Below are 13173 nucleotides of genomic sequence, written 5' to 3'. Positions count from 1 at the left end.
TTGATGGTGTACTGCACCTAGGTTCTCCTCCCAACATCTTCAGACGAATGATCCCAATTGTTTGTGCGAATCAGTGGAAGAACTATGTGAGATCGGCTATGAAGAGCCAGCTGCAATGTTTAGACGTGGTTGTGCATCGAGTGTTAGTTGATCTCATCCCTCATGGGTTTTCCCCACCAATGGGTCAGCAGGCACACATCGATCCTCCCATCTCGGAACCTGATATGGATGTGGAGGTTGCACCTACGGTTCCCGATGCTCAATCTGCCCCCAATGCGGTAGTTGGAGATGCTTGTCAGACTCATGTTGTTATGGCAGATCCTCCTCATGAGATCCTTTTGACACAGAATCATCCGAGTAAGTGTCTTAACCACATGCTTATTGGGAGCTTACCCTCTTTCTTACATCCATTTCTTTCATTCTTTTCTCATTTCTCTACTTATGTTGCAGGAGACATTCCTGAGAATATGGATATGCCCCCTATTGCTGTGCAAGTGCACTTTGGAGATAGATTCTGTGGTTCCAATAATGTTGAAATTATGCATAATTCAGAGCCATATGAGATGGCAAGGGCTCTTGATTCTGATGATGATCGCCCTGTTGGAGAGCTGACAGAGAGTTCACAAGTTCAGCGATCTTGCTCATTTTGATCAGGCATGTGCAGAAGGACGTGATGATAAGCTCCTAGAAGCTCCTGAGGCCAGCCCTAACATGGTAATTGAGAATGGGGGGGGGTGTTCAATGACCTCCCTACATTGAAGAGGTGGTTGTAGGTGTTTGTAGTGATATGAAAGAGACCTTACAAGGTCTTACATTCATATGCGGAGCACCGTTACATAGTTGTGTGGCAAGGAACACTGCCCATGGAGGGTTTGTGCAAGGAAGCAAACGGTCACCGGAAAGTGGAAGATCACAAAAGTTGTTGGGCCACACAATTGTGCTGACCATGAGCTGACAGTGAGGCATCGGCAGTTGACATCTACCCTCATTGCCAAGCGGTTGATGGAAATATTGCAGGGAGAACCCAACATGAAGGTGAGGATAATTATTAAGACCGTTGAGGCATTGTATGGAGGTTATGTGATAACTTATGGTAAAGCTTGGAGGGCTAAGCAGCGAGCGTGGAAGATGATATATAGGGACTAGGAGGATGGGTACGAGTAGCTACCAATACTTTTCAATGCAATCAAAGCAGTGAATCCAGGCATGCATTATGAGTACATCCCAAAACTAAATACATGGAAGGATGTGAGGCAGATATTCTTCCGTGCTTTCTGGTGCTTCCCTCAGTATGTTGAGGCCTTTAGGCACTGTCGTCCCGTCTTCTCCATTAATGTACGTTCTTGATTGGCAAATATCAGGGCACACTTCTTATAGCCATATCCTATGACGCGAACAACAAGTTGGTTCTTTTGGCATTTGCTTTGGTTGAGAAGGAGAACAATGATAGTTGGGGATGGTTATTGAGGCTAGTCCGGATACACGTGGTTGGGCCTGGCAGGAAGGTTGGCGTCATATCTGATAGGCACCAGGGCATACTTACTGTCGTGCGAGAGCAGATAAAGGGGTATGCACCTTTGCACCATTGTTGGTGTACTCGACACCTTGCCGAGAATCTACTCTGGAAGGATGGTGTGAAGGGTAACTTTGATCTATTCTAGGAGGCTGCTCGACAGCTTGAGGACAAGTACTTTCAGAAAAAGTTGGAGTAGGTCAGAACCGCATCAAATGTAGAAGGTAGACAATGGCTCACATGTTTGATGAGGGATTTGGAGAAATGGATGAGAGCTCACGACGTCGGTAGATGGATGTACGAGTTTTAGTGCAGCAACATGGCAGAGTCATTCAATAAGTTACTATTGGGGATACGTGGTTTGCCCATGAATGCAATCGTTCAATTCACCTTCTATAAGCTTATTGCCTGGTTCAACGATAGACATGCCCATGCATTGAAGTTACGGAGTGATGGAGAGATATGGGCTCCAAAACCGAAGGCACACCTAGAGAAGGTAAATGAAAGGGCTGACACACATGAGGTTACATGCTTTGATCATGCCACAGGGACTTATCAGGTCAAGAATAGGGGCGGTACAACGTCCAACGACGAGGTTCGAGAGTCGAGGATGCATGTGGTTGTCCTCCAAGATTTTTAAATGCACTTGTGGTAAACCAAGGCAGTACCACTTTCTTTGTTCCTATTTAGTGGCAGCAGCTAGGCATCACAACTATAATATCGAGAGCAGGATACCTCACGAGTTTAGTGTCGACACGCTTGTGCACACATGGAGCCCCCGCTTCGTGCCTTTTCGGCCCCCTGGAGAGTGGCCTCCATATGATGGGCCGAAGTACATTGTGGATTTAGCTTACCGTTGGAACAAGCATGGATCAAGAAAGAGGACGAGACATAGGATGGTTATGGATCAAATACCCAGAAGAACGAGGCGTGGAAGAGGAACCCCATTTGTTACTGACCCCGAGCAGTACAAGTGCGGCAAGTGTGGTAGACTTGGCCACAATTCACGAAGTTGCCATTGGCAGATTAATGAGGTACGATTATTGGTTGATTATATTATTTAATATTTGTCGTATTCATTTAATTAATTATACATGTAATTGTGTCAATTACTTGTATATTTTTAAGTTCATGTTTCATTGCATATTGAATTTCTAATTCATTGACTTTTTTTGTAGGATTGCGGAATTTCACCTGCTTGACCCAACGTACGAGGAGACCCACCGAGGACGTCTCATAGCGCAGGGGCAGGTAATAATCTATATGTTTTGTTCAAATTTTGTTGAGTGTACATGTGTTCGTGAAGTAACAGGAGACTATATTTTATTCTATGCAGGACCTTCCGCTCCTTCGTCCTAGAACCCATAGTGGGTTCTTGGACATGCAGTACGATGACAGGTACACTCCTTTCCTGCAAAGAGCTGGCCTGGATGTCATCTCTTTTTAGGTTCGTCGTGGGTTACCCAAGTTCAACTCAACGGCCATAACTGCGTTGGTTGATATGTATTATATTCAATCATTGCCTCCATTCATGGTCATTTATTTATGCGCTTGTCTTTTTGACATGTAATCTTGATTTGTCTAAAATATAGGTGGCGGACGGAGACTCATAGCTTCCACCTACCTTTCGGAGAGATAACAGTCACGCTCTAGGACTGTCAGAAGATGCTAGGCCTGAGGATTCACGGTAACCCAGTCACCGGACAGTGCAGGTCAGAAGGCTGGAGAGCACGAGTGGAGGCCTTCCTTGGGCGTGAGCTTGGCGAGCAAGGGGCTCGCACTTTTGGGGTTCTCATCTCCCGGCTCCGGCAAGAGTTTGCACAGTGCCCCAAGGAGGCAGATGAGGAGACAGTTGGATACTACTGTAGGGCATGGATCCTACACATGTTTGCCTATGTTCTCTTCCCCGATGCCACAGGTGATACTACGTCCTGGATATGGGTCCACTGCCTCAGTGACTGGGACCAAGCGGGTTACTACAGCTGGGGCTCTATAGTCTTGTGTTTTCTATACCGGCAGCTATGCGAGGGATGTCGTCGGATGTTGTCCAACGCGTCACTTGGTGGATGCGTGTACCTGCTACAGCTGTGGATGTGGGCTCATCTTCCAGTTGGCTGTCCAGAGGTTCTGGCTCGTCGTGAGTGGTTCCAATGTCAGCCTCCAAGTCGGCAGCCAACGTGGGCGTACCTTTGGGACCAGGCCAGGGTTCCATACACAAGGTTAGAGCGGGCGTACATTGAGTTCACGAATGAGCTAGACACGCTGACGGCGTCTAGTGTAAGTAAATTTTATTTCTCATGCTGGTTTGAAATAGATTAGTATACCATCTAACATCTTATTTGGATATGTTGCAGATGGAGTGGGAGTCATACAATGGAGAGGGGGCACTTCCTTTTCAATTAAGCAACGTTTGTGGGTTCGACGATGACTTCTATAAGATGAGGTGCCCTCTAATCTGCTTCTATGCTGTCGAGTTCCACCTGCCAGATAGAGTTGCACGCTAATTTGGAGTGAGACAGCTTTGGCCTATGGCTCCATTCTTGATTGGCGTTGACTTACACAAGTAAGCGTTTTGCTATTTCAAATATCTCTTGATGGTCCATTTCTATTAATATGGTGACATGTACATGGATTCAAGTAACGATGACATACGTGCAACTTGAAGTGCTCACATGGATGTCTTCCTCTAAACCAATCGTCGAAAAGGAGGTACTTACGATCAAACTTGTCTGCACCATCGATCCACTAAAAGAAAAAGCACCTCTCATGGTCCTACACAACGTGATTCCAACAAAATATTAGTAGCATAGCTACACAAATAAAGAAAAAAGATAGTGAAAATAATTTCTTACATTAAAACGACTGCATGTATAGAAGCACCGCGCCGCTGTGTCCGGATGTTTTGATTGAAAAACATGGGCCAGGAAACCACAGTCACAGTTAGGGACATGGAGGTCAAGAGGGACGGGGGCATCTTTACTAGACGTGTCGGGGTATAATTCTCGAGGATGACCCCGTTTTCACCAAAACTCCTCCCGATACATTTCTTGCATCTAACAAAACGGATGTAATTTAACAAACAAAAATCAAAACATCATAAATAAATGTCAATGAGAACCATAACTACAATACAACCAATTTCGTTCTAAGAACCGAAAGCAATTAACATTAAACCCTAAACCTAGGGTTTTTCATTTGATGCACAACAATGAACCCATAACATAACTACATACGCCTAGGTTTGCTATCTTTTCCACATTTTGGCATCATCCTACGGTTGTATAATACAAATATTAAGGGATATAATGAAATCCTAAGTAATGATGATTCTAAGGTTAAAAAATCCGACTAATATATATCGAATCGATGCGAAAAAAATTAGGAGGGGAGCGAGGATACCTTGCTCTCGAAGATCTACGGATCAAATCAAAGTTTTCAAGATCCAATATGTCGATTCGTGAGATAGAGCGAAGTGGGGAGAGAAAAAACCCGAGAGGGAGAAGAAAGAAGAAGAAGGCTCGGGCAAGAATGTTGGGGCCGGGGTTAAAACACAAGCTCAGCGCCAGTCACCCTGGCGCCGAGCTTCCTGCCATGTCACCTCCATGTTGGTTTCGAGCCCACGAGCTCGGCGCCAGGGACGCTAGCGCCGAGACGTGTTAGCTCGACGTCGACATCGATGGCGCCGAACTAAGGGTCCAGATTCTGAAATCTTTCCTGTAGGGACGTATTTGTAAAAAACTTTTTAAAAAAAGCTAAAAAATTCGGTAGCCACGGTCACGGAGGATCTTGGGTCTCGGCGCCTGGCAGCAACCTGTTGCTTAGCATGGAAGCAGAGCCTCTCCTGGATCTGGAGCGTCTTGTGCTGTCCAGCAAAATACCCGAAAAACACCCTGCAAGACATGGAAATCGCAACACCACGGTCAGCGATCAGCCCGCAGCCCCCTCCCACCGAAAAACACCCTGCAAGACATGGAAATCGCAACACCCCGGTCAGCGATCAGCCCGCAGCCCCCTCCCACAACACACCCCCCCCCCCCCCCCCCCCCCCACCCCCCCCCCCCCCCCCCCCCCGGTTTCTTCCTCGGGGAGTCTCAAGTCTCAACCCAAGTGGACCTACTGACACCGACCATGGCCACCGCCGACATCCGCGTCTCCATCGGGCACCAGACCCGCTTCGCGCTCCGCCTCGCCGCCGCGCTCTCCTCCCCTTCCGCCTCCCCCGCCGTCCCCGCCAGCAACGCCGCCTTCTCCCCGCTCTCCCTCCACGTCGCGCTCAGCCTCCTCGCCGCCGGCGCGGTCGGCGCCACGCGCGACCAGCTCGCCGCCACCCTAGGAGGAGGCGACGCGCCCGCCGCGGCCGAGGGCCTCCACGCGCTCGCCGAGCAGGTGGTGCAGCTCGTGCTCGCCGACGGGTCCGGCGCCGGCGGCCCGCGCGTCGCCTTCGCCGACGGCGTCTTCGTCGACGCGTCTCTCAAGCTCAAGCCGGCCTTCGAGGAGGTCGCCGTGGGCAAGTACAGGGCCGACACCCAGTCCGTCGATTTCCAGAAAAAGGTTGATCCCCTTCCTCCCGAGCTCCTGCTTAAGACTTGCGAACTGCTACCATAGCTACTAAAGATTGTTTGCCTGGATATGAATCAAATCTTGCTATTTCTGCTATGGCACAGATTGGCTAGTACCTTCTGATTTATTTTTTTATGTGCATGTATACATCATTGATACTCATGTCAGAGTTATTAAGTGGCTGATTTCTCCTTAACTCATAAATTAAGCGTAATAATGTTTACTGTAGTCTGTAGATGTTCCTTATATATACAGTCATTATATGTCACATAGGTGCCTTTACTCTTTACTTCTTTCCTAATCTTTGTGGCCTAACACTTAACGGTGCTTAAACTTGTAACATACCATGAATTTTTTTTAGAAATAATAAGTCGAAGCCTTTTACAATATATGTTTAGACAGATATGATTACTTTGCTGTTTCTCTCATCCAGTTGTGCTATTTACTGTTCAGTCTGGATTTTGCCGTGGAATTTGTTATTTCCATTCATTATTTGATGGGTGCTGACCTGTTAGTGAGTAATATGTATGGATGTTGTTGTTTTACGTTTTAGGATAATTAGCAAAGTCAGGATTTATGACCCTCTTTTTGGATTTTTCAGTTCTTAATAGGTGTGTACTTGAGATTTTGAAGGCTTGGACCAGTGACTTTTATTATTCAGGCTCTAGAGCTAAATATGTAATTTGGATAATTAGGAATCAGCCTGATTGGTTCAGATTGCTGCAGCTGAAGCTGCAATAATTCCACAATAGTTCTTACAGTAACGCGCAGTGGTGGAGCTGCATCTGTAGCTGCATTAATATGTTCTGATCACAGCCAATATTTAGAAGTCACTAGAATATTTAAATAATGTGGATATGCAGTTGAATGTATCACCATTTTCTCCAGTAGATTTCTGCCGCGGTCTCTTGTACTATGCATATATTGTTGTATCTTGACCGTTTAGATGATTATAGTCATGTGAACTGTCTCTTGTTGCATATAATCTCCTTCTCATATGAATGCTCTGTGATAATGATACTACACTAATGCTTGGTTCACTTCTCAATTTCTAATGTCTGTTTAAGTTGGTGGCACATTAATATATAATGGTTACCTCAGTTTCTTTACATACTTATATTGTTGCACTATTTCAGTTATTTTGGAAACTTCAGGATGATTTTGTTTTATGCTTTTAACATAAGTATGAAGCACTGATATATTCTCTCTTATTGGTCGGTCAGGCTGCTGAAGCTGCTGGTCAAGTGAACTCGTGGGTAGAAAAAATTACTTCTGGTCTCATCAAAGAGATTCTCCCCCCAGGTTCTGTTGACCACACCACCAGGCTTGTTCTTGGTAATGCGCTCTATTTTAAAGGAGCTTGGACTGAGAAGTTTGATGCATCTAAAACAAAAGATAGTGAGTTCCACCTTCTTGATGGGAGCTCAGTTCAAGCACCTTTCATGTCCAGTACGGAAAAGCAATATATTGTGTCTTACAACAACTTGAAGGTGATTAAGCTTCCATACCAGCAAGGTGGGGACAAGAGGCAGTTCTCCATGTACATTCTTCTTCCAGATGCAAAAGATGGCATCTGGAGCTTGGCTGAAAAATTGAGCTCTGAACCAGAGTTCCTGGAGAAGCATATCCCAATGCGGAAGGTTCCAGTTGGACAGTTCAAGGTCCCCAAGTTCAAGATATCCTTTGGATTTGAGGCATCTAAATTGCTCGAAGGTCTTGGGCTCCAGCTTCCGTTCAGCGCACAAGCAGACCTATCAGGGTTAGTTGATTCACCTGAGGGACAGAACTTGTCTGTTTCGTTCATATTCCACAAGTCATTTGTTGAAGTGAATGAGGAAGGAACGGAGGCTGCTGCCGCATCTGCTGAAACAATTGAGCTCCGGTCATTGTCGATGCCTCGGGATTTCGTCGCAGATCACCCCTTCCTGTTCCTGATCCGAGAAGACTTGACTGGCGTGGTGCTGTTTGTCGGCCATGTGGTGAATCCCCTCCTTGCTCCACAGCGTGTTTGTTCTAAAAAACGTGGCCTTGGTGCAATTCCATCCTGTCTGCGCAAATGCATGGGCTGTGACAAGTGATCAAGCTTCCTGTGCAATCTGCCATGTTTTGTTTTTGAATAAATAGATGCTTGATCGATGTATGTAAGGTTGTGAGATGATAGTTCAGAATTGGTATGTATGGTCATGGACTCATGGTACTTACTGTTTCCCTCTTCCACTCTGATGTTTGTCGTTCTAGTGACCTTTTCCAGTGAGCGCTGTAATGACATATAGATTCTTTAAAACAAGAAAGCAAAACACATCATATGCTCCTAACCAACTTAGCCACAACACTTTGTTGATGATTTCTGGTTTCTGGTAAAATATGAAAGGAAAATATTGAGTATAAGGCTGTCAACCTAAACGCAAAATAGGTCGTTCACAGTGTTTTGGGTACCAAAAAAACACGCTCCAACAGAAGACCTAAACAGAGGATGCATTTTGCATCCGAGGCTAGCCAGAACGTAAAAAAGCATCGTCGAGGAGAGACGACGCAAAAATCTTGCGCCCGTAGTGGTGGGCCCGTGGACGAGATGACGGCGAGAACCACGGCGGGGCGCTACCGGCACGGCGAGGAGTTGCGGCGCCCCAGGACGTCCCCATGCTGCATCCCTCGACGCCGGACGCTGCGAGAGGATGCCACCAGGACAGATCTCGTGGGGGAACGAACCGATCCAGCCATGGAAGCCCTGGATCCGGTTTTGGAGGCCCCAGATCGACCCAGCAAAGAACGGCGACAAGCACAGACCGACGCTTGACCCCAGCACCGGCGAAATAAGGAGAGGAGGAGCAAGGGAGAGAGGCCACAACGTCGAGCCGGGGCGCGCTCGCCCCTGGGGCGCCGCCGCGCCAGGGGAGGGGGCGCTCGCCCTAGCGCCGCCGGCCGACCCCGCACCGGGGGGAGGGGTGCTCGCCCGTCCGCCGTGTCACGCCGAGGTCGGATTGGGGGAGGCGGAGGAAGCGACGAGAAGCATCGGGAAGAGAAGAGGACGACGGTTTTTGTTTGAAGTGGACGAGGGTATGGGGAGGCGCGCGGCCAGGCTCGCCGCCGCAAGAGGCGCTGGGCTAGTCTCGCCGGCGGAGGGAGGAAATTTTGGGTTCGCTGTTGGAGAAAGGAAATTTTGGGTGGGTGACCCATTGACTGTTCGTGACCCAATCCTTAGAATGGGTCTTGTGTTTGGGTTTGGGCTATTGGAGATAGTCTAAGATACAATAGAAATTAGAGTTTGAACTTAACACCTGGGTAAAAAAAGGTTGAAAAACCAAAACATAGTTTCATGAACGTCAAAAAAATGCAACAACTGGCTGAAAGGCTGTAAATCATGGAGGTTGCAGAAGCCTACTTCAGTGAGCTGGTGAGTAGAAGCATGATTGATCGGGCTGCCGATATAGTCACCTACTATGATGGGAGAGAGGAGACGTGCCGGGTGCACGACATGATGCTTGAGGTCATGGTAACCAAATCGCTAGAGGCGAACTTTATTGTAAGCCTGATAGGTGGGCAGTACGAAGGGATGTCATATGATAGGGTTCGCCACCTCTCCATCCATGCCGGGGAAGGGCCATCATCGATATCGTCATCCATGAAAACCGCGGCAGCGCGTGGTAAGAGGAATAATGGCACCAATAGGATGAATGTGCAGCATGTTCGATCACTAAGTATGTTTGAGTTTGAAGGGCACCATCTGCATAGTCGGCTAGGTGAGTTCACCCTGCTGGCGCTTCCACTGGGAAGCGCCCAAGGGCCTAAGGAAAATGAGGGCACTGCGCAAGGTGAACAATGCGGTTGTCACATCCAACACTGAGGTTGCTAAGGAGATCGCCGAGTTAGGGCAACTGCAAGAGCTAACTATCTTTGTTCCCAGTGGCATTCCTCGGGATGTTACGGAAGTGCTTAATCACTCCCTGAGCAGGTTATACTCCCTCCGATTCCTCAACGTCGAAATTTTCGGCAATAGAAAGGAGGAGAACTTCCTACACCACCTCGAGTCGCGGTCGCCGCCGCGGCTCCTCAGATACCTCAGGATGTGTGGTTCCCTTCTTGGTGGGCGTACGCTGACTCACTGGGTTGGGTTACTGACTAATCTTGTTGAGTTTGTGATAGCTTGGGCATACCTTCATGGTGACACCCTATTCGACGTCCTGTGTAAGTTGCCCAACCTGAAGAAGCTCACCCTTGAGACAAACTTCTACGCAGATACAGATCGAGATAGTTGCAAGGACTACCCAATCCTTTCCGGTGCTTACGGAGCTGAGAATGTTCAACAATCATGGAATTCCTGCAGTTTACCGATTCGAGGAAGGATCCATGCCAAAGCTCGAGACCCTTGTGCTGAAGTTTTATGTCGGTCAGTAGAGCATAGTTGGAATCGAGCACCTGACCAACCTTAAAGAGGTGCACTTCACTGGTGAGAATAATGGCAACAGGAAAATAATGGAAGATGAACTGGAGAAGCTCAAGCAAGAGAATGAGAGGCGCAAGCGCAATGGCTCCAATCAGTTGACAGTTAAAGTGAGGTATGAGTGATAGATCGTTCTGTTTGCTGCAGCCTGTGCAAGGTGGTGTGGTTGAGTTTGTTAAGTGTTTAGTTCTTGATGGATGTTTTCTTCAAAACTGGAGTATTCGTGAAGTTGTTGTGTAGTTGGTTCTCGTCATGTAAAACTGTACCATTGGGAGTGTCCTACTCGGCGTTTAGGACATGTTCGGCTGGTATTAAAGTCAGCTGAAACTGTTTTGGTGTGAGAGAAAAATACTGTAGGTTCTAACTGAAAAGTCTGCTGATAAGTTCAAGCTGTTTTGTATTTTCTTAGCAGTGCATCGTCATCATTCTAATAAAGCTGCGGCAGTTGGGTGTTCTAGTCTTCTAGACGTTACTTGTCCTTCCTGTGTAATTAATAACCTTGCATTCTTACTCCTTGCACTCGCTCTCAACTGCTGCCCTCTAAACAGGCCTGTTTGATATCTATTTCTAAAGTTTAGCCACTAAATTTTAGATTATTTTAGCTTTTGAGACCAAACAAGCTAGCTATCTTCGTAAAAACTTTAGACCACGTAAATAAGCCAAGAGTATCTCCAACAGGGCTACCTAAATAGGCCCTACTCTATTTTCTAGTACGTCAACTTTTGTTGTCTATCTACTTTTCTCCTCCCACTATCCACTTCTGTTGTCCCAGTGGATATACAACTATTTTTTTACAGTATCCCCTCCTCGTGCTACCGCGTGCGTTGTGCCTCCATTGCCGCTACCCCGATCCTACCCAACACCGGCCACGTCTGCGCCACCGACTGCCCGTCATGCATCTTCCCCGTCGGCGTTGTCTCGTCTCCTCCCCGTCGCCACATACCTCCCGTGTCTGCACCATTCGGACCATGCTCCTCCCACAGAAGGCAATGGCGAGCCCACAAGGAGCGCCTCGCCGCCAGCTTCCTCCCGTCCCCCTTTCCTCGGCCCTTCCTCGATGGTGGACGCCCCATTGGCGGCCCTCTCCCGTGAGCGCTTGAGATGGCCAAGTTTTTCAGTGGCGATGATAGATAGAAGAGGATAGCATGTGGGTCCCACATGCCATTCTATACTAGGATGCATTTGGGAGGCCTGTGTTAGGTAGTGTTGCGGTAGGAAAAAAACAAAAAAAAATGGGTAGAATCAAAATAGGTGGCTATCCCGCAGGAAAGCAGGGGGGCCTGTTTTAAGTAGTAGTGTTAGAAATACTCTAAAGTGCTTTAAAGTTTAGGTCACACCATGGTCTAAAGTTTAGCCACCAAACTTGAGACTACTCTAGCTCTTGAGGCTCTTTATTTAAAGTTTTAGTCATCAACTTTAGCCGACTAAACTTTAGATTAGATAATTCAAACATGTCCTAAGTCCCTCTTTCAAAATCTAAGATTTATCCTAAGTCCATCTTAAATTTTGAACAAGTTTACGAAGCGAATCAGGTTGAATAAAATATATGCATTTAAAATTAGAGTTGATTGAGAGGACTTAAATTTAATTAGTTGGAATATATGACCGCACCTTGCACAAGAGCTGGGACTTGGCCGTGACATTCGAGTGCAGGCTATGGCACGATCCAAGCATAGCACGACACGAACGTGAGGGTTGTGCCGTACCCAGAATATCGACATGACGGTCTACATGGTCCGGCCCGTATTTTTGGGCCGTGCTTGGGCGCACGGCACAAAAATACCACGTAAGCACATCTATAGCACGGCACAAAAATGGCACGTAAGCATATCTATAATGCTACAATACATTTTTCTTTCATTTATTATACTATCTCTCATATAGTTACTGAATAGATTATAAAAACCATTAAAACTTTTATGAAAATAATACACACAAAATATATTTTTTATGTCACGAGCGGGACAAATAAAACTTGAAACGACTGGAGACCTCCCCGGCTTCTTCAGTCCTTGATCCATGCAAAGACTCCATTTTGCCGGAGAGAAACTGTTTATATCATTAATGCTCCATTAAGTGGAATCATTGCCGCTGCTAGCCCATCATCATCCTTGAGTCCGGTTGGGCACTCACAGTGCAGAAACTATCATAATTTTTATGTACATTAATTATTCTGTCATCTAAGTATTTTGTTGATGTGATAGGTAGATAGGAGAAAATGGTTTTTTAATAAATCACATAAAGAGATGTGATAGGCAGATGAAGAAGAGAGAAGATATGTGATTGGAAAAAAAATTATCATATAGAAACTATCTATTAGGAACGTGGTTTTTATACATAGTGTCTATGTGCGTAGAAACTATACATGGCTTCAGCATTGAGAGTGCCCTTAGTAACAACGGTCCTGACATCCCCTTCTTGCGTTGCTTGATGCCCCCTAGACAGCGGCTCTTGGAAATTGTTGTTGCATATAGACCAGATCTTTATGAAATTGCATCTATGAAATGACAGCAATGGGGCACTGACCTGTAGCAAGTAGCAACCTCCCGTGGTCCCGCTTAGACCCTGTTCGTTTGATCTTGATATAGAAGCAATTGAAGGGGTAGAGGAGGATTTTGACTTTGAAAGGTACTGAATACCTCTCAGTCGCCTCCAATCC

At 46.6% G+C, this 13173-nt stretch overlaps 1 protein-coding gene across 1 annotated transcript; it reads left to right on the top strand.

Annotated features, from left to right (window-relative positions):
• The first annotated feature begins 5588 nt into the window (after nucleotides 1-5588).
• On the top strand, nucleotides 5589-8293 carry LOC136538627 (serpin-ZXA-like). Its single transcript, XM_066530588.1, has 2 exons — nucleotides 5589-6064; nucleotides 7297-8293. Exons 1-2 carry the CDS (start codon nucleotides 5642-5644, stop codon nucleotides 8149-8151), a joined length of 1278 nt encoding a protein of 425 aa, XP_066386685.1. The 5' UTR covers nucleotides 5589-5641; the 3' UTR covers nucleotides 8152-8293.
• The last annotated feature ends 4880 nt before the right edge of the window (nucleotides 8294-13173 follow it).

This window comes from Miscanthus floridulus, chromosome 2 (assembly GCF_019320115.1).
Source record: "Miscanthus floridulus cultivar M001 chromosome 2, ASM1932011v1, whole genome shotgun sequence".
NCBI lineage: Eukaryota > Viridiplantae > Streptophyta > Magnoliopsida > Poales > Poaceae > Miscanthus > Miscanthus floridulus.
Note: the sequence above shows the minus strand (reverse complement) of the source record. Positions and strands in the feature narration are given on the sequence as shown.